The sequence below is a fragment of the Microcaecilia unicolor genome, chromosome 1, assembly GCF_901765095.1.
Source record: "Microcaecilia unicolor chromosome 1, aMicUni1.1, whole genome shotgun sequence".
NCBI classification, from domain to species: domain Eukaryota; kingdom Metazoa; phylum Chordata; class Amphibia; order Gymnophiona; family Siphonopidae; genus Microcaecilia; species Microcaecilia unicolor.
Genome location: NC_044031.1, coordinates 640,194,050 through 640,216,565, shown reverse-complemented (window position 1 = coordinate 640,216,565; position 22,516 = coordinate 640,194,050). Strand labels below are relative to the sequence as shown.

At 40.9% G+C, this 22,516-nt stretch overlaps 1 protein-coding gene across 3 annotated transcripts; it reads right to left on the bottom strand.

The window, feature by feature from the left end:
• Window positions 1-9,650: 9,650 nt before the first annotated feature.
• Window positions 9,651-18,315, bottom strand: LOC115482165 (olfactory receptor 1020-like). 3 transcript variants are annotated; one of them, XM_030221769.1, is made up of 2 exons: window positions 18,300-18,315; window positions 9,651-10,570 (listed from the first exon to the last, which is right to left on the bottom strand). In XM_030221769.1, the coding sequence occupies exon 2, from the start codon at window positions 10,494-10,496 to the stop codon at window positions 9,651-9,653; it is 846 nt and encodes a 281-aa protein (XP_030077629.1). In that variant the 5' UTR covers window positions 10,497-10,570; window positions 18,300-18,315. The 3 variants fall into 3 exon arrangements, with proteins under 3 accessions (XP_030077629.1, XP_030077621.1, XP_030077612.1); XM_030221761.1 differs by lacking the exon at window positions 18,300-18,315 and adding an exon at window positions 15,666-15,690; XM_030221752.1 differs by lacking the exon at window positions 18,300-18,315 and having other exon boundaries at window positions 9,651-10,595.
• Between the last annotated feature and the right edge of the window lie 4,201 nt (window positions 18,316-22,516).

The following is a 22,516-nucleotide window of genomic DNA, read 5'->3' as shown; positions in this document are numbered from 1 at the left end:
TTCTTGGTTGTGTTTTTCGCATGATTCTCAAGAGTTAGGTGTCGATCAATGGTAACTCCAAGAATTTTTAGGGTGTCCGAAATTGGAAGATTCAGTTTTGGTGTGTTAATGGTGGTGAATTTGTTAGTGCTATGTTGAGAGGTGAGTATTAGGCATTGGGTTTTTTCTGCATTGAGTTTTAACTGGAATGCATCCGCACATGAATGCATGATATGTAGACTCTAGTTGATGTCACTGAAATTTCCTTTAAATTTTGTTTAAATGGGATGTAGATCGTTACGTCATCTGCGTATATGTATGGGTTGAGGTTTTGGTTTGATAGTAGTTTGGCCAAGGGTATCATCATTAAGTTGAATAAGGTCGGTGAGAGGGGGGATCCCTGTGGAACTCCGCATTCAGGTATCCATGTGGCTGATGTAGTTGAATTAGATGTCACTTGGTATGATCGTGTGGTTAGGAACACCTTGAACCAATTGAGAACGTTGCTTCCAATTCCGAAGTACTCTAGGATATGTAGTAGTATTCCATGATCGACCGTGTCAAAGGCGCTGGACATGTTAAATTATAGGAGTAGTATGTTCTTGCCATTTGCAATAAATTGTTTGAATTTAGTCATAAGAGTGACTAGTACTGTTTCAGTACTGTGGTTAGACCGAAATCCTGACTGGGAGTCGTGTAGTATTGAGAATTTGTTTAAATAGTTTGTGAGTTGTTTGGTCACCATTCCTTCCGTTAGTTTTGTTATTAAGGGAATGGATGCTACTGGCCTGTAGTTGGTTAGTTCACTAGCACTTTTCTTTGCATCTTTGGGTATAGGGGTGAGTAGAATGTTTCCTTTCTCCTTCTGGAAGAGTCCATTTTGTAGCATATAGTTCACATGATTCGTTAGGTCTGTTATAAATTGTTGAGGGGCAGATGTCATAAGGTTGTTTGGGCATATGTCTAATTTGCAATGACATTTGGCGAATCTTTTGAGCGTTTGGGAGATGAGATCCTCCAATAGTATCTCAAAGTTGTTCCAGGTTCTGTCTGCTGGGTATACACCATGGTCTGGATCTAGATTGTCAAGGAGATCGGCGTAGTCAATGGTGCTGACAGGTATTTTAAGTCACAGTTTTACGATTTTCTCATTGAAGTATCTCGCGAGATTGTCTGCTCCTGGTGTGTCTTTGCTGTTGGTTGTGACTGGTGTGGTATCTAGTAGTTGATTCACGAGTTGGAAGAGTTTATGTGTGTCCTTGTAATTTGGTCCAATTTTAGTTTTGTAATATAATCTTTTAGTTTGTCTTATGGTATATTTATATTTTCTTTGAAGTTGTTTCTAGGCATTAAGTGTGGGGTCGTCTTTCTTTTTATTCCACGCTCATTCTAATCTTCTAAATTGTGTTTTAAGTTTTTTCAATTCTTCATTGAACCATGGTATTGAGTTCTTTCTGTGTGAGGTTCTGGTTTGAATTGGGGCAATATTGTCTAATATTAATCTCCATCTATCGTCCCATTCTAGGAGAAATTGGTTTGTATCTGCCTTTATTGTCCATCCGTTGTGGTAGATCTGCTTCCAGAATATCACCGGGTCTATTTTTCCTCTCGTGGTGTAGGTTTTTCGTTCTTGTTTGTGAAGTGAGTTTTTCATTCTCCATTGGAGGGAGATGTATGCTTTATAGTGGTCTGACCACGGTGCGGGTGTCCATTTTGTATCTGTTAGTATAAGGTTTGAGTCAGGATCAAATTTGTGTGTGATAATGTCTAATGTGTGTGTCCTTTAGTGTGAGTTGGTTGCGTGTTTGGTCCGTGCAGATCCCACAGTTGTAAGAATTCTTTGCATTCTTGGGTGCTTGTTGAGGTAGTATCTTCAAAGTGCAAGTTGATGTCTCCTATTATGATAAGGTTTGAGGTAGAGACACAGGTGTTCGAGATAAAGTCCATAAAGTGTGTTTGGGAATCTTGCCAGTTGCCTGGTGGTCTGTAAAGTAGGACTGTGTTAAGGTGTTCCTGCAAATTTGGGTGATTGATTCTTACCGAGGCGATCTCAAGTTGTAGTAGAATGGATTCAGCTGTGGTTGTGATGGTGAACTCGGATTTGTATATTATGGGCTATTCCTCCTCCTCTTTTTCCGTTTCTTGTCCAGTGGGTGATTTTGTATCCTGGTGGGCATAAATCTAAGATTATGGGGTCTTTAAGGTCGTGGATCCAGGTTTCAGTGATGAATAGGAGGTCAAAATTGTCTGTAGTGATCCAGTCTGTTATAATCTCTGTTTTATTTACTACTGATCTGGCGTTTACGTATCCCATTAGGATTGAGTGGTAAGGGTCGGTTCGGAACTTTGATGTGTTAATTTTTATTATTTGCCTGTTTTCTTGGTATCTGGTTTTGTTGTGTTCTTTCTTCCCTTTCTGTTGGTTATTTCCGTATGTATTTGTTTTTTCTTTTAGTTGGTTGTTGTTCTTTTGGTCTGGTGAGCTTTGAATGGGTTGTCTGTAGGGTCTGTGTGCTGTGGGTATATTGTTGTTTATGTTGGGAGTAGTCCATGCATGGTAGATTAGGGGGAGGAAGTAGATTATCATGAGCAATTTGTTGGTGTTCATATTGGCTATTGTTCATGGTGTTTGGTTGTTCCTGAAAGTATTAGTGAATGAAATTTTGTATGGACATCAAGCTGTAAAAGCGTTAGACAGTGTCAATATCAAGCAGTGTGAGCATTAAGCAGTGAGTAAATGTAGTTTCAAGCAGTATCCGCATTAAGCAGTCTTAACATCGAGCGGTATCAACATTAAGCATTATCGACATCAAGCAGTATCAACACCAAGCGGTATCAGCTTTAAGTAGTTGATAGATGGTATAAACATATCAATATGTCAACATATCAGTATGGTAGTATACATACAATTGAGAGATGGTATAGACATATCAATTGACAGCATAAATGTAAAAATGAAGGTTAAGATCCTGCAACAACATAGCTAAGGGACTGATAAAGATGGTAAATAGTAGCAGTGACAAGATGGAGTCTTGTGAAATTCCACAGTGTAGAGAAACATTAGGAGACACAGATGTAGAATTATGGACAGAAAATGAAAGATCAGTTAGAAATAATGCAACCAGGCTAGTGGTGTCCTTTCAATCTGTATATCACGGAGGCATACAAGGAGTAAAATATGATCCACAAGATCAAAAGATGCAGAAAGGTCTAGGGATACTAGAAGAGCAATATTACCCCTGTCCAAAATAGAATTAAGATCATTGACAAGTGCCATGACAGTAGTTTCTGTACTGTGATGTGACCTAAAGCCTGTTTGTTTTGGGTGGAAAATAGATAATTGATCAATTCTTTGAGACAGCTGATCAAAAACTACTTTTTCAGTAATTTTGGAAATCATGCTCAAATTGGAAACCGGTCTATAATTGGATGGAACAGACAGATCTAAAGCAGGTCCTTTAATTAAAGGCTTAACAATGGCCTTTTTCCAAACAGAGGGGACAAAACCTGAAGTTAAGCTAGAAGAAAGTAAATGAAGTAGTGAGGTTAAACCATGCCGGTTATGTGTTATCCAACTAGAGGAAGAGGATCTAAGAAACAAGTAGTAATTCTCATGTGTTTAGTAGTATTTTCTAAAACAAGGAGAGAAGGAATAACGAATGAACTCCATTTTGAAGATCCTACTACATGAGAAAGTTGAGAAACTGTACCTACTGAACTGGGAGAGGGGCATTTCACTAAACAGGGTAATGAATTATGAAGTGTGGATACTTTGTCTGCAAAATAGGATGCCAACACTGCTGCTGAAGGAATATTTGGATTGGGAAGAGCAGAATTTGGGCTAAGAAATTTCATTAGACATAAAGGAATTGGGATAGTAGAAAGTTAAACCACCTTCCTTTTTAGACTGATGTGTAGTATGATAAGTTGTATAACCTTGAGGCAAACCCTGGTAGAGATAGGCGTCATCACCTTCTCTAAGCCAGGTTTCCATCAAACAGAAAAAAATAAGATGAGAAGAGAAAAGATCCTGCAAAAGGGCAGACTTTGAGAATAAAGACTGACAGTTAAGTAAACCAACAAAGGGAAAGTAGGCTTCCTTGAGAGCCAGGGGCGTATCTACGTGGGGCCTTGGGGGCCAAGGCCCCCGCATTCCTCTCTCAGGCCCCCTCTACTCTGCCTGATTTAGGCACCACTTCAAAAAAATTCAATTTGCTGCTGCTGCGCTGCTGCTTTAAACGACGTCTTGCGTGTTCCAGGCAGCTTCAGCAACGCTAGGCAGCTACCCTCGTGGCCCCTACACACCGGCTCCTGCCCTCATGTGACTCAGAACGTCACAGCTGAGCGAGCGTTTACCTCAAGTGATCCGCGGCGCGAAGAGCCCTGCCCCCCACAGCAGCACGATCAGATGGAGACGCACACATGCACGCCTGCCTCCTGCCTCACTGCTGCCCTACTGGCTGCTCACTCGTCTCACGTCGTGCCTTTCCCTGCAGTTTGCACCTCCACACTTCGCGCCAAAATCAGATGTGAGACGAGTGAAGTGAGGACGAGGAGTGGAGCACGAGCACTGAAGAGTGAGAGGCCCCGACGACGCACACTGTCGCTGTCAGAAGGCTGACTAAGGGAATCGCCGGTGCTGCTGGAGGGAGAAGGGCGCTTCGGTCAGTAAAAGTGACCAGACCACGCGGATGCGGAGAGCGGTCAGAAGAGAGGGAGAAAGATGCAAAACTCGGGAGGGGATGGAGAAGGGAGAAAGCGCTGTCCAACAACACCAGAGTGGAAGTGAACCTCTCTAATCCACTGTAAGCAAGGTAAGGAAGCCAATTTGAAATGTTTCCACCCCCCTCCTCCCCCACTCAAAACAAAGCAAGCAAACTTATGAGATGCTGCATCCACCTTGTCATTCTTTAATGTTGCTCCATCTTAAAAGGTGGAGGAGAAAAGAAATAACAATTGACTATCACTAAAACAGCTTCAAAAATTATTGTAGCTGATAGAAACTGTAATTATAAACTTTATAGTTTGTGCTCATTTTTCTCACTGTTCTTATATATAGATGTCCAGATTTCAGTGAGGCTATCCAGTTTCCTGATGGGTTCATCTTAACTGTAGTTGTAATCTGCCTTCTTGTGCCTGGTGTTATAAAGATGATGGAATATACTGAAATTAAATGGCGGCAGCGGCAGGGGGGGGGCGTGTCAGCGATGATGGCGGCGGTGGCGGTGGGGGACTAAAATGTGCCCCCTCACCTCGGCTCTGCCCCCCCCCCCTACGACTGAAGGTCAGATACGCCCCAGTTGAGAACATACAGAGGGGGAAAAGAAGAGTGGGGCACATAATGGGTAAGTGAAGGCAAGCAGGAGGGACTACCTGATGCTGAGCAACTGGTTTGGGACCTCATTGAAAAGCTATTGGAAAAACATCTAGGGAACAGCAAAAAACAAAAAAAAAAAAAAAGAAGCCAAATACCGTAGAACCGACTCAAATGAAGTTCGCCCCTGGAGTTCACCCCAAGGAGCTCACCCAAACAGCATGACTTGCTCATTGTGCATGCTCCTTCAGCACATACCACCATGGTGTGATCCACCACTAGCAGCTTGTTTAAACAGTGAGACTTCCAGGTCTCAGGAAGCCCTCTTATGATGTGGTCACTTGACACAGAAATGAACATTTGGACTGAACAGCGGGAGATCATGTAAAACAGCATTAGGCAGCAAAATCAGCATGTACTGCTTATCATACAGACAGCATAATAGCAGAGAAAATTAATTTAGCATGATCAGCCACTAGCAGCTTGTTTAAATAGTGAGACTTATGGGTCTCAGGAAGCCCTCTTATATTGTTGTCATGTGATTCATAAATCAGCATTTGGGTTAAACAGAGGGAGAACATTACATAAGGACATAAGTATATAAGTATTGCCATTCTGAGACAGACCAAAGGCTCATCAAGCCCAGCATCCTTTTTCCAACAGTGGCCAATCCAGGTCACAAATACCTGGTAAGATCCCAAAAAAGTACAAAAACATTTTATGCTGCTTATCCCAGAAATAAGCAGTGGATTTTCCCCGAGTCCGTTTTAATAATTTTCTAAGGACTTTTCTTTTAGGAAGCCATCCAAACCTTTTTTAAACCCTGCTAAGCTAACCGCCTTTACCACATTCTCTGGCAACAAATTCTAGCATTTAATTGCACGTTGAGTGAAGAAAACTTTTCTCCAATTCATTTTAAATGTACTACTTTGTAGCTTCATTGAATGCCTCCTAGTCCTAGTATTTTTGTAAAGAGTAAACAAGCAATTTACGTCTGCCAGTTCCACTCCACTCATTATTTTATAGACCTCTGTCAGCCATCTTTTCTCCAAGCTGAAGAGTCCTAGCCACTTTGGCCTTTCCTCATAGGGAAGTCATCCCATCCCCTTTATTATTTTCATCACCCTTCTCTGTACCTTTTCTAATTCCACTATCAGGTTTATTTTCGAAAGAGAAGGGCGCCCCTCTTCCGACACATATCGGGAGATGGGCGTCCCTCTCTGAGGGTTGTCCAAATCGGCATAATCGAAAGCCAATTTTGGGCGTTCTGAACTGCCTCCCATCGCAGGGACGACGAAAGTTCCCGGGGGCATGTCGGTACCATAGCGAAGGCGGGACTGGGGCATGATTAAGAGATGGGCGTCCTCGGCCGATGATGGAAAAAAGAAGGGCGTCCCTGATGAGCACTTGGACGACTTTACTTGGTCCATTTTTTCTTGCAACCAAGCATCAAAAGGGTGCCTGAACTGACCAGATGACCACCGAGGGAATCGGGGATGACCTCCCCTTACTCCCCCAGTGGTCACCAAACCCCTCCCACCCTAAAACAAAAACTTAAAAAAATTTTTGCCAGCCTCTATGCCAGCCTCAAATGTCATACTCAGGTCCATCGCAGCAGTATGCAGGTCCCTGGAGCAGTTTTAGTGGGTGCAGTGCACTTCAGCCAGGACTAGGGGGAATGCAATGAAGCTACACAGTAGTAAATTTAAAACAAATCAGAGAAAATATTTCTTCACTCAAAGTGTAATTAAACTCTGAAATTCGTTGCCAGAGAATGTGGTATAAGCAGTTAGCTTAGCGAGGTTTAAAAAATGTTTGAATAGATTCCTAAAAGAAAATTCCATAAGCCATTATTAAGATGTACTTGGGGAAAACCCACTGCTTAGGATAAGCAGCATAAAATGTATTGTTCTGTTTTGGAATCTTGACAGGTACTTGTAACGTGGATTGGCCTCTGTTGGAAACAGGATGCTGGGCTTGATGGACCTTTGGTCTATCCCAGTACTTATATCTATTATTTTTACAGAAGTAATGTATATGGCATGCTACAAGATAATTCATCTCTTGCAATTTCTCTCTTTCAAACAGTTTATAATCTAAGTTTCAGCACAGGCAGATTATATTGCCCAAGATTATGAAAATCTGATTATGATTGACCAGCTTTGCCTCTCGTGGGTGGGGCAGTTCTATAAGTGGGCACGTGCAGTGGTACCTTAATTGGCACTTGTGTGCACAAATGCTCTATCACTACTCTATAAGGTAGCACATAAGTGCTATATTGCATGGGTGATGAAGGGTGTGTTGCCAAGCAATACATGCACCTTGGAGAATACTATCAGTTTATGAATTGCGTGACAGTGTTAGGTGCACCACCTCATGCTAGATATTGACCTTTCATTAATGGTCACACCTAAAGTTCGGAATGCCAAATAGCTTTATACCCTGATGCCATTGTTAAATTGGCACTCAGTATGCACCATTGTGGTGTCTAAATCAAGGTGTCAAGTTATAGAGTTGCCCCCTATATATCATACTTAGTTTTAGGTCAGTACATCTGATATGTGTGGTCCAAATATATTGAGTGGGATGACAAGAAAAAGCCCTTCTTGGCACTTTTGAATGAGAAAATGTTGAAATGAATGTTGCAATAGAGCAAATAGCAGCTTTTAATTCAGAAAAGCCTGTTCTCTATTGCAAGTTGTCATTCAAGCAAGAGTGGGTTCACTCCTGATTTTTAATGGACTGAACTGATAGTTCACAAAGAGCATATTGCTGGGTAAAGTAATATGCAAGGCTTCCATGGCTGGTTGTCTCATTACATTGGTAAATGTAGGCAGTTTGTACAGTCTACTCCTTAGAGAAGTATTGCATTCATGAGAGGTAAACCATAGCTTTGATCATGTGAGCTGTGTTTCCTAGCAAAGTTGTGGATTATTTCCCAGTAATTTAGCTATAATGTAGTATGGAGGTCATTGCTTTGTTAAAATGTATTGTGCATTAAATTTATGATTCATATATAAAAGAGACAGATTTAGTATAGCTCAATTGTGAAGAGGGAAGGGATTCAGGAACGTGGGATGGTTAGATCAGGTAGAGTGGTGTCTGATTAAGTTCTTCTAGTTCAGCTGCTATTTCTAGGGATAATCTGTGGTGAAGCTACAGGATATAAATTGTTCTTTTTTAATTACCTTGTGCAGGTTGTAAACATCTCTTAATGTTCCATAGCAAAGCAAATAAATGAAATAAACAAGATAAAACATATAGAGGGGCATAATCGAAAGGGGCGCCCAAGTTTTCCTGAGGATGTCCTCTCAGGACGTCCCGACGAAGGGGCGGGGAAACCCGTATTATCGAAACAAGATGGGCGTCCATCTTTCGTTTCGATAATAAGGGTTGGGGATGCCCAAATCTTGGCATTTAGGTCGTCCCTACAGATGGTCTTCCTTAGACTTGGTTGTTTCTGATTTTCGGCGATAATGAAAACTAAGGACGCCCATCTCAGAAACGACCAAATGCAAGCCCTTTGGCCGTGGGAGGAGCCAGCATTCATAGTGCACTGGTCCCCCTGACATGCCAGGACACCAACCGGGCACCCTAGGGGGCACTGCAGTGGACTTCAGAAAAAGCTCCCAGGTACATAGCTCCCTTACCTTGTGTGCTGAGCCCCCCCAAAACCCCACTACCCACAACTGTACACCACTACCATAGCTCTTACGGATGAAGGGGGCCACCTAGATATGGGTACAGTGGGTTTGTGGTGGGTTTTGGAGGGCTCACATTTACCACCACAAGTGTAACAGGTAGGGGGGATGGGCCTGGGTCTGCCTGCCTGAAGTGCACTGCACCAACTAAAACTGCTCCAGGGACCTGCATACTGCTGCGATGAACCTGAGTATGACATTTGAGGCTGGCATAGAGGCTGGCAGAAAATATTTTTAAAGTTCTTTTTTGAGGGTGGGAGGGGTTAGTGGCCACTGGGGGAGTAAGGGGAGGTCACCCGATTCCCTCCGGTGGTCATCTGGTCAGTTTGGGCACCTTTTTGTGCCTTGATCGTAAGAAAAACTGGACCACGTAATGTCATCCAAATTCTCGTCAGGGACGCCCTTTTTTTCCATTATGGGTCGAGGACACCCATGTGTTAGGCACACCCAAGTTCCGCCTTCACTAGGCCTCCGACACGCCCCCGGGAACTTTGGTTGTCCCCGTGACAAGCAGTTGGGGATGCCCAAAATCGGCTTTCGATTATGCAGATTTGGGCGACCCTGTGAGAAGGATGCCCATCTTCCGATTTTTGTCGAAAGATGGGCATCCTTCTCTTCCGAAAATAAGCCTGTTTGTCATGATCTTTGCAACAATATTATAACATCAATTGTTTCACTATTGAAGACATCATTTTTCTCAGTGCTTGTTTGACATCCTGGTTTCTCAGGCTATAGATCAGAGGGTTTAACATGGAAATCACCACAGTGTAAAACACAGTAATAACTTTATCCTGTTCCTGTGAATAACTTGATCTGGGTCTAAGATACATGAAGAAAATTGTGCCAAAGTATAAAGTCACACAAGTCAAGTGGGAGCCACATGTGGAAAAAGCTTTGTGTCTACCTTCTGCATACTGGATTTTCAAGATATTGGAAAGAATGTAAGTGTATGAGATTAAAATCACCAGAACAGAGCTAATGGTAAGGAATCCAGCAAGGACAAAAATCATCAGTTCATTAATGAATGTGTCAGTGCAGGAGAGAATTAACAGAGGTGGAAAATCACAAGCAAAATGATTTATCACATTAGATCCACAGAATGATAACTGAAATGTGAAGATGGTCTGTATTAGAGCATTCAGAAATCCTCCTCCATACACAAGTATTACCAGCTGAATACAGACCTTTTTAGTCATAATGACTGTATAAAGCAGTGGGTTACATATGGCCACATAACGATCATATGCCATCACTGCTAGTAGAATACACTCTGTGCTTCCAAAGCCACTATAAAAATACAACTGTATTCCACATCCAAGAAGGGAAATTGTATTGCGTTCTGATAGGAAACCAGTCAACATCTTGGGAGTGATGGTGGATGAGTAACAGAGATCTACAAAGGACAAATGACTGAGGAAAAAGTACATGGGGGTGTGAAGACGAGGACTGAGTCTGATCACTGTAATGATGACCCCACTGCCCAGCAGGGTGATGATGTACATTAATAAGAACAGTGCAAAGAGTATTGTCTGAAGAGTTGGATCATCAGTCAGTCCAAGGAGAACAAACTCAGATACTGTGCTGTGATTTGTCACTTTCATTATATAATATATTATCTTCCTGAGTAACAATGAGTTTTGGAATTTAATGATCTCAATAGCACACAGACGCTACTCCAATAATATTTGTTAATTTTAGATGTTGATTTTTGGCACAGTCATTATACAGATTTTCATCATATTACAACAGGGAAGTAATTTCCTGGAAAACTTCATATAGGAGAGTTGCAAGCATCATCTTCCTTAAATTGAAGTCAAAGAGCTCCAAAAGGCAGAAGTTCTCTGAATAACACACAATTCTTAGTTCAATATCGCTACAAAAATGCATAGACAAAAAAATATTGCTGTCAATGTATATAGTAAAAAAAAGACATATATCTACATATATAAATATATAGATATAGATAGTACATGTTTTGTTAATTATATTTTTAATATTTTCATTTGCATTTTCCATATCTGACTGAATTTGTTGCAGAAAATGTAAAATTACGCACAGAAATGTGGGTGCATGTTCAAGTTCAATGTACAATTTAATAGAATAATAAACCAGTTAGTGCCAATTATGGGGCACTAATAATCAGTTATCAATGCTAATTGGCAATAATTAGAATTTACATGGTGTCTATTAGATTGTAAGCTCTTTGAGCAGGGACTGTCTCTCTTTGTTAAATTGTACAGCGCTGCGTAACCCTAGTAGCGCTCTAGAAATGTTAAGTAGTAGTAGTAGTATCTTGCTAGGTGTATTCTATAAAGATGCACACATAAATTCTAGTGTGTGGATCTGACAAAGGGGGTGTAGCCAATGGATGGGCATGGGTGGGTCATGGGCATACCAAGAATTTGCACAAACTGTTATAGAATATGCCTTAGGTGCATGAATTTACACCAGGTTTCAGTTGGTGTAAATCCTCTCACCTAAAAGTTAGGCGTGACTCACAACACTAGAAGCTATTATATAAATGGTGCCCAACTCGGAGCACTGTTTATAGAATACAGGTTAGTGCTTATTTTTTTTTGGCACCATACAGTGGGGGAAATAAGTATTTGATCCCTTGCTGATTTTGTAAGTTTGCCCACTGACAAAGACATGAGCAGCCCATAATTGAAGGGTAGGTTATTGGTAACAGTGAGAGATAGCACATCACAAATTAAATCCGGAAAATCACATTGTGGAAAGTATATGAATTTATTTGCATTCTGCAGAGGGAAATAAGTATTTAATCCCTCTGGCAAACAAGACCTAATACTTGGTGGCAAAACCCTTGTTGGCAAGCACAGCGGTCAGACGTCTTCTGTAGTTGATGATGAGGTTTGCACACATGTCAGGAGGAATTTTGGTCCACTCCTCTTTGCAGATCATCTCTAAATCATTAAGAGTTCTGGGCTGTCGCTTGGCAACTCGCAGCTTCAGCTCCCTCCATAAGTTTTCAATGGGATTAAGGTCTGGTGACTGGCTAGGCCACTCCATGACCCTAATGTGCTTCTTCCTGAGCCACTCCTTTGTTGCCTTGGCTGTATGTTTTGGGTCATTGTCGTGCTGGAAGACCCAGCCACGACCCATTTTTAAGGCCCTGGCGGAGGGAAGGAGGTTGTCACTCAGAATTGTACGGTACATGGCCCCATCCATTCTCCCATTGATGCGGTGAAGTAGTCCTGTGCCCTTAGCAGAGAAACACCCTCAAAACATAACATTTCCACCTCCATGCTTGACAGTGGGGATGGTGTTCTTTGGGTCATAGGCAGCATTTCTCTTCCTCCAAACACGGCGAGTTGAGTTCATGCCAAAGAGCTCAATTTTTGTCTCATCTGACCACAGCACCTTCTCCCAATCACTCTCGGCATCATCCAGGTGTTCACTGGCAAACTTCAGACGGGCCGTCACATGTGCCTTCCGGAGCAGGGGGACCTTGCGGGCACTGCAGGATTGCAATCCGTTATGTCGTAATGTGTTACCAATGGTTTTCGTGGTGACAGTGGTCCCAGCTGCCTTGAGATCATTGACAAGTTCCCCCCTTGTAGTTGTAGGCTGATTTCTAACCTTCCTCATGATCAAGGATACCCCACGAGGTGAGATTTTGCGTGGAGCCCCAGATCTTTGTCGATTGACAGTCATTTTGTACTTCTTCCATTTTCTTACTATGGCACCAACAGTTGTCTCCTTCTCGCCCAGCGTCTTACTGATGATTTTGTAGCCCATTCCAGCCTTGTGCAGGTGTATGATCTTGTCCCTGACATCCTTAGACAGCTCCTTGCTCTTGGCCATTTTGTAGAGGTTAGAGTCTGACTGATTCACTGAGTCTGTGGACAGGTGTCTTTCATACAGGTGACCATTGCCGACAGCTGTCTGTCATGCAGGTAACGAGTTGATTTGGAGCATCTACCTGGTCTGTAGGGGCCAGATCTCTTACTGGTTGGTGGGGGATCAAATACTTATTTCCCTCTGCAGAATGCAAATAAATTCATATACTTTCCACAATGTGATTTTCCGGATTTAATTTGTGATGTGCTATCTCTCACTGTTACCAATAACCTACCCTTCAATTATGGGCTGCTCATGTCTTTGTCAGTGGGCAAACTTACAAAATCAGCAAGGGATCAAATACTTATTTCCCCCACTGTATATAAAATTTGGTCCTTGATATATGGCTCCAAATATCCTATTGGGGGCAATTTTTCCCAGGCTAGATCTAGAGCAACCATTTGTGTGACTGTAACTGTGCAGTGAAATTCAACAGGTTACAGCTGAAAATCCATCTTGATCTACCTCATCAAAATGTATCCTAGGTTCCCTTTTGACCAGCTAAATTTCTCTGTTCTGTGATTTAAGACAGACAAATTATATAGAGAGTGAAGGAAGAGATTGCATGCTTAAATTTGTGTAACAAACCTTTGAAGTTAGCCAGATAATTCTCAAATCTTTTGATAAATCAGCATATACTGCAATATTGAAATTTCAAGATCAACATAATCAAGTTTCATTAATAAAACACATTAGATCACAAGCAGAATGGATTTGTTTTAACAAAAGGGCACTACTGTAATACAAAAATGAATACTCAAGGTGCGGTCGCACCATGGAGCGATACAACGGCATTATAACATCCTAACACCTGTTTTCCATACCTTTCCTAATAATACCCAACATTCTATTCGCTTTCCTAGCCGCAGCAGCACACTGAGCAGAAGGTTTCAGGGTATTATCGACGACAACACCCAGATCCCTTTCTTGCAAGGTTCCATGTTAGGAGTTACGGACCAAGGGATCTGGGTGTTGTCGTCAATAATACACTGAAACCTTCTGCTCAGTATGCTGCTGTTGCTAGGAAAGCGAATAGAATGTTGGGTATTATTAGGAAAGGCATGGAAAACAAGTATGAGGATCTTATAATGCCGTTGTATCGCTCCATGGTGCGACCGCACCTTGAGTATTGTGTTCAATTCTGGTCGCCGCATCTCAAGAAAGATATAGTAGAATTGGAAAAGGTGCAGCGAAGGGCGACTAAAATGATAGCGGGGATGGGACGACTTCCCTATGGAGAAAGACTAAGAAGGCTAGGGCTTTTCAGCTTGGAGAAGAGAAGGCTGAGGGGAGACATGATAGAGGTATATAAAATAATGAGTGGAGTGGAACAGGTGGATGTGAAGCGTCTGTTCACGCTTTCCAAAAATACTAGGACTAGGGGGCATGCGATGAAACTACAGTGTAGTAAATTTAAAACAAATCGGAGAAAATGTTTCTTCACCCAACACATAATTAAACTCTGGAATTCATTGCCGGAGAACATGGTGAAGGCGGTTAGCTTAGCAGAGTTTAAAAAGGGGTTAGACGGTTTCCTAAAGGACAAGTCCATAAACCACTACTAAATGGACTTGGGAAAAATCCACAATTCCAGGAATAACATGTATAGAATGTTTGTACGTTTGGGAAAGCTCACCAGGTGCACTTTGCCTGGATTGGCCGCTGTCGTGGACAGGATGCTGGGTTCGATGGACCCTTGGTCTTTTCCCAGTGTGGCATTACTTATGTACTTATAATATGAATTGCTTTCAAAAGTGAAGCAGTATATATGAGTCAAAGTTGTTCTTTCATAAAAGTTTCCAAATTTCATAGGTTCGCTGTCTTGAACTCTTTTACCATGATGAACTTACAATATGTATTTAGTAAGTTATGAGAGACTGGAAAAGGCACATAGTAATACTTTCCTTTGATTGTGGTGATGTTATAAAGCAGCAATGGGGTTGACACTCCAAAGCATTTATGCGGTGAGAATCAGGTATTGGATATAAGTGATTTCTTTTAATTCTGGACATTTAAATGTATACATTTTGGATGAAGAAGCCACACATGTTCCAGCGACAGTATGGAAATTTATTCATAAAAGAGTGATAATCAGCTGCTATGTGGATATATATACCCATAGACATGGACTGCACAAATAGTAATCCTATCTTTAAATGGATAAGGTATCCATTTAAGTTTAAGGTTGCATTTTCAGCAGTGCATCCTGAGTGGATATGCCTGCTGAATGAATACATAATTCACTTATCTTTATGAGGTGGTCAACTTTTTGAATACTGCCTCTATATTTTAGCACTGTTTGACTGTCTTCAGATAAGTCAGGAGAATAGAGGAAGATACTTCATTGTTGCAGGGTGAGTGGACTAGGAGAGTGACAGTGTTAGCTCATGGTGAAAGAAAAGGAAAAGCATATTTTGAAGATCTGATGAAAGTTTATTCCTGTACATGTCAACTGATGGTGACTGTGGATCATCTAGACAACAAGGGCATACAAAGAGCTAAGATGTTTGGATTCTGGAACAAGATTCTGATGCAGAAATAGATTTGGACCAAACTAATTGTTAATGGAGATGGGTCCACCAGAGAAAATATTAAGCTGATTATCTTCAATTTGATAACATCAGAAACAAAGGGTTATAGTTACATAATTTTATCCATTTAATCATCAATACTGACTTGCTTGCAGGTTATATATGTATTAACAAGACCCAGACTAATCAAGTCTGCTATCAAATTGCAAAACTTTTAAGTCTGTTTTAGGTGGAGGAAAGACTTCAGTAAAACCAGTGCTACTATTTTGATGTAGCCACTATATAACACATCATCCTCCCCCATCCAATATTTTGTTTTTACATAAGTACATAAGTAATGCCATACTGGGAAAAGACCAAGGGTCCATCGAGCCCAGCATCTTGTCCATGACAGCGGCCAATCCAGGCCAAGGGCACCTGGCAAGCTTCCCAAATGTACAAACATTCTATACATGTTATTCCTGGAATTTTGGATTTTTCCAAGTCCGTTTTTAATCATTTTAATCCTCTTTTTATATTCATTTTTTTCTTAAAATCCAAATTGAAAACGTAAACCATTGACTTAACTTTGATGTAGACACTGAACTCAGCCCAATTTCCGCCGGGTACACTCTGGTGCTACAAAAATAAAAACATTTTTATAGCGCCAGAAATGACGGTGCACTAGGGTGGGAAGTACCACTGGGCTGCTGTAGTAGCCTGGTGGTACTTCCTGTTTAGTGAGCAGTAAGTCCGCGTTGGACTTACCACCGCTTAGTAACAGGAGCCCTTAGAGGGGCATAATTGAACGAAAACGCCTATCTCCATGGGCGTTTATCTCCGAGAACGGGTCAGTGAAGGGGCGGACCGAACCGTATTTTCGAAAAAAATAGACGCCCATGTTTTATTCAACAATGTGTGAGCTGGGCGTTTTTGTTTTTCAGCGATAATAGAAAATGAAAGCGCCCAGCTCAAAAAACGAATAAATCCAAGACATTTATTCGTGGGAGGGGCCAGGATTCGTAGTGCACTGGTCCCCCTCACATGCCAGGACACCAACCGGGCACCCTAGGGGGCACTTTTACAAAAACAAAAAAAAAGGTCAAAGAGCTCCCAGGTGCATAGCACCCTTCCCTTGTGTGTTGAGCCCCCCCAAATCCCCCTCAAAACCCACTGCCCACAAGTCTACACCATTACTATAGCCCTAAGGGGTGAAGAGGGGCACCTACATGTGGGTACAGTGGGTTTGGGGGGGTTGGACGACTAATAAGCATTAAGCAGCACAATTGTAACAGGTAGGGGGGGATGGGCCTGGGTCCACCTGCCTGAAGTCCACTGCACCCCCTAACAACTCCTCCAGTGACCTGCATACTGCTGCCAGGGAGCTGGGTATGACATTTGAGGGTGAAAATAAAAATGTGTGAAACATCATTTTTTTGTGGTGGGAGGGGGTTAGTGACCACTGGGGGAGTCAGGGGAGGTCATCCCGATTCCCTCCAGTGGTCATCTGGTCATTTAGGGCACTTTTTGGGGCCTTATTCGTGAAAAAACAGGGTCCAGGAAAAGTGTCCTAAATTCTAGCTAAAAACGCATACTTTTTTCCCATTATCAGTGAAATGCGCCCATCTTTGTTCGGCAGATAACCACGCCCCAGTTCCGCCTTCGCCACACCTCTGACACGCCCCCATAAACTTTGTCCGCATCCGCGACGGAGTGCAGTTGAAAACGTCCAAAAATCGGCTTTCGATTATACCGCTTTATTCGTTTTTGTGAGATAAACGTCCATCTCCCGATTTAGGTCAGAACTTGGGCGTTTTTCTCATTCGATTATAAGCTGGTTAATCATCTAAACTTTGGAGTTATTATTGCAAGTTGAAAAACTTGAGCTGGACAAAGAAGAGATATTTCTGGGACAGGATTTCAAATTAAGCCAGATGTAGGAATAAATTTCTAGCCTATTTTATAAGGACCTATGGAGGGGCATTTTCAATATGATGTATAAATCCGATTTTGGACGTTTTGGGGAAAATGTCCAAAAATCCAGTAGCAAACATGGTCATTTTGAAACTAGAAAATGTCCAACTTTTTGTTTCAAAAATGGCCATTTGCCAAATATTTTTGTACTTAGTGCATCTATCTTTTAGGAACATTTTTTGAAAAAAAAAATGCCCAAGAGAAAAACGCACAAAAACAAGCCATTGTGATGTAGGAGGAGCCAGCATTTTTAGTAGACCGGTCACATAGACATGCCAGCAGAGCAGTGGGGCACCCTAAGGGGCAATGCAGTGGACTTCACATAAAAGGTCCCAGGTACACATCTCACCATTACCCACTTCTCTTGTAATGTGAGTCTTCCAAAATCCACCAAAACCCTACTGTAACGAATTGTATACCACTACAATAGCCCTTATGCCATCAAGTGTCACCTATATGTAGATAAAGTAGGGTTTTGGTAGGTTTTGGAGGGCTCAAAATTTTCACCACATGTGTACCAGTTAGAATGGGATATGGGCATGGGTCCTTTTCTCTTCAGTGCACTGCATCAACCACTAGGCTACTTCAGGGACCTGCTTGTTGCTCTAATAGGACTGACCATAACATCTGAAACTGTCGTAGAGGCTGGTATGTACTGTTTCTTTCATATCTTTGGAGAGGGAGGAAGGGAGTCAGTGACCACTGGGGGAGTAAAGAGGGGCATGCCTTAATTCCTCCAGTGATCATCTGCATTTAGGGCACCTCTTTGTGACTTAAGTGTGATTGAAACAGGTCTAGTTCAACACATCTTTTAGCCCTGGATACTTTGCAGAAAAACATCCAAGTGTTGGGAATATCCAAATCCTGCCTCCAACACAACCCTGCAGAGAAAAACGTCTCAAATCCAAATTCTTAAAATCATTACCTGGGCATTTTTCAGAGAAAATGTCCAAATTCTACTTTTTGTGATGTTTGAGATGTTTTTCTCTTTAGAAAATGAGTCCCATAGTACAGTGGGGAAGAAATCTGCATGACAGCTCTGATGTTGAAGTTGATGAGATGAACATTTTGCCATCACAGCTTGAACAGGCAAATCTGTCTTTTTCTTACTCAATCTGCTGCTGAGAAATTGATTTGCATAAAACATCCAAAGAGGTTTCTTCCAACTACATATTTAATATTTTTTTGGATCATCAGAGAGTGGGTGGATCTTTTACAAGTGTGAGGCAGAACACTTGCACACCAGCACTCAAGACTCCTCACTGGTCCTATTTTTTAAAACAAACTATAAAGATTCTTCTATCCAAAAATTATAAATGTATTTCTCTTCTTGTCTTAATTTTTGAAAAAATGTATAGAATAAGTCATTCAATTACAGTTTTCAAAACTATGTACTTATCTTGAAGTGGGCGAGTGCTTCAGTGCTGCCTCTCACAATCGGAACTTGGAATTCACTGAACTTCTGCTTTATCGTTTGTTTAAATAAAATGGAACATGAGGACTCTTGAGTGTTGGTGTATGAGTGTTCTGCCTCACACTTGTAAAATATCCACAATAGTCCACAAAAATATTAAACATATATGCAGAGGGAACTTTTTTTAGATGTTATGTGGTATTTTGATTGGTTACCCCTGAAATACTTCTAAAACCATTTGTGTGTTATTGAGACATTGATTTGGACATTAATTATGACAAATTGAACTATGAAAACATCTTATCTGGCACATTGTTTTAATCTATTTTGAGAGCACTTCAGATAGTCCAGGATGCAAGATCGAGAGAGCATTGACCAGATGTGGTCTTCAGGACCATGTTACACCTATTATTAAATCAGTACTTTGATTACCTATTAATTTTTGTTACCTGTATATATTGCTTATGTTGGCATTTAAGTCTTTGAGAAGTTTCTAGTTATCTTTGTGAAATATTAATGGAGTACAGGTTATTTTGGTAACGACATCTGCTCAGGATTACCTTTTACAATACATTATATTAATCAATTTAAAGAAAAACTAATGCATACTTTTTAATGGTCATACTACAAAACCAACAACAAATAATAGCGGATCAAATCATAAAATTGCAAAAAATGAATTGATCATAGATGGAGGACAGGACCTCAGACAGGTGACAACATAATCTTGATCTTATATAATAAGATTACATACAGTGCCACCATATTCTAATCATAGGTCCCTACCAACCTCCTTCCACAGTGTTCACACAAATTTAAATATGCAAATGTATAATACAAAAAAGCAGCCAAAATACAGAGCAAGGTTACTTAGCTTTGTTATAGCTTCATTGTAGCTTAAACTGAGGGCCTCCCCCACAGTCCCGTTTCGCCAGATCAAGCTTCATCAGGGGAAGGACGCCCAACTGCACGCCATTTTTTTTTCCTTATGAGCTGCTGGACAGTCGGCCTACCGGGATTGAGCCAGTAATCGAGCAATGGCATGCAGTTGGGCGTCCTTCCCCTGAAGAAGCTTGACCCGGTGAAACGGGATCGTTGGGGAGGCCCTTAGTTTAAGCTACAATGAAGCTATAACAAAGCTAGGTAACCTTGCTCTGTATTTTGGCTGCTTTTTTGTATTATACATTTGCATATTTAAATTTGTGAGAACACTGTGGAAGGAGGTTGGTAGGGACCTATGATTAGAATATGGTGGCACTGTATGTAATCTTATTATATAAGATCAAGATTATGTTGTCACCTGTCTGAGGTCCTGTCCTCCATCTATGATCAATTCATTTTTTGCAATTTTATGATTTGATCTGCTATTATTTGTTGTTGGAAGATTATCAAAGCGAGCGGAGCTTTTGTTCCCATTGTTTTTCATACTACAAAACCAAAATAGGGCCAGACTACAAAGACATGCATAAACTCTTCCAACTCGTGAACAAACTACTAGACACTACACCGGTTACCACAATCAACACAGATGCCCCATCAGCAGACAACCTTGCTAATTACTTCAATGAGAAAATTATAAAATTATGACTCATGCTATCACTTAATACCACCGATCACAAAAAATTCATTGACTGCCTGGATCCTATCCCCGATGAATACCCAGCAGACCGAATCTGGACAAACTTCGACCTCCTGACCGACGAAACCGTCACCCTAGCAATCAACAGATTTGCCAAATCCCACTGCAAGCTGGACATATGTCCCAACAACCTAATCAAATCCATCCCTCAACGATTCATAACAGACCTCACATCACACCTAAACTACATGTTACAGCATGGAATCTTCCCTAAGGACAAAGGAAATATACTACTCACCCCAATACCTAAAGATTCAAAGAAAAAAGCAAGTGACATAACCAACTACCTCCCGGTAGCATCCATTCCTCTGGTAGTCAAACTAATGGAAAGTATGGTAACCAACCAACTTACCGACTACCTAAACAAAAAGTTTCTATACCACATGAATCACAGTCAGGATTTAGATCCAATCACAGCACCAAAACAGTACTAATCACTCTCTTAACCAAATTCAAACAAACAATTGCAGCTGGCTATATTGTACTTCTCCTACAATTCGACATGTCCAGCGCGTTTGGCATGGTTAGCCACAAAATACTACTGAACATCCTTGAATACTTTGGAATTGGAGGAAGCGTTCTCAGATGGATCAATGGCTTCCTTACCACAAGAACATACCAAGTGATATCAAACTCGAATACATCGTCACCATGGAAACCTGAATGCGGAGTACCTCAAGGACCTCACCAACCCTTTTTAACCTAATGATGACACCCCTAGCCAAATCACTTTCCAATCAAGGCCTTAATCCTTACATCTATGCAGATGATGTTACGATCTACATCCCGTTCAAATATGATCTAACAGAAATCGCAAATGAAATCAAACACAGCCTCTAAGCAATGAATTCATGGGCGGATGCATTCCAACTAAAGCTCAATGCAGAAAAAAACACAATGCCTCATCCTTTCATCTTAATATAACACAAATAAACGTACCACCATAAACACCCCAGACTACACCCTTCCTGTCTCGGACAGCCTGAAAATTCTAGGAGTCACAATTGATCGGAATCTCACACTAGAAAACCATGCGAAAAACACAACAAAGAAAATGTTCCACTCAATGTGGAAACTCAAAAGAGTAAAACCTTTCTTCCCAAGGGAAGTATTCCACAGCCTGGTACAATCAATGGTGCTAAACCACCTTGATTTTTGCAATGCCATCTATGCCAGATGCAAAGACCAAATCATTAAGAAACTGTCTGACTTATTCTATACTTTACTCTATTAGATATGAACTTTAATGCACCACCACTCTGTATTTCTTATCCCGGAAATGGCGATCACCATAACGGCATAATTGTAAGCCACATTGAGCCTGCAAATAGGTGGGAAAATGTGGGATACAAATGCAACAAATAAATAAATACAGTATCATGCCTTGTCTGGGAAATTGATAAGAAAAATGTTTCCCTTTGCAGAATATTACTCTGTTCTTACAAATGAGTCCTTTGAGTAATGAATTTTTTCAATTAAGGTATCTCTTCATTCTGTACTTACATGACACTTTGGATTGTTGATGTATTACAAAGAAAATTAGAAGTAAAAATAAGATTAAAAAGCATTTTCTTTCTAACCAAGTTGAATATAATTGTTATATATTATATTTGTAAAATTCATCTCTGAGAGGAATGTTGAGGTGAGTGGTTTATGACACAGAGACAATAAATGATAAAATAATAATTTCAGGTACATCTCTATTTACTTTATAATAATCTTAGACATTACCTGAATAGTGAAGAAATAGCTTTTATGCCTCTATTACACTCACATTTTGGACTTCAGCAATGCTATTTATTAAAAGTATAATGATTAATGGCTTTTGGGACATTGTCTCCAAAGGCCAGAGGTGATCATAAAAAAAAGATCACCTAAAGGAAAACAAGTAATTATAGACACAATATCTCAAGTACTACATCAAGTGGAAAAAAACAGAATGACATGGTTGTAGATAAATTACCATTACATTTTTAGCAATATGGTTTTATGGTGGAAGCTTTGAAATTCTTCAGAATCAGAAAATATGTATCTTACATAAGACACATATCAATAAATTCTCTATATTCTTTGGATTACAGAGATTTCTCTCGCTTACATATATTGACTAGTAGAAAACAATCA

What these genes read in the sequence shown, in the direction of transcription:
- LOC115482165 (XM_030221761.1), bottom strand. Translation starts at nt 15,690, where the DNA reads ATGGGGGAGGATGATGTGTTATATA. An exon ending in GGAGGATGATGTGTTATATA is followed by an intron (nt 10,571 to 15,665) that starts GTGGCTACATCA and finishes ATCACAGCACAG; the next exon opens with TATCTGAGTTTGTTCTCCTT.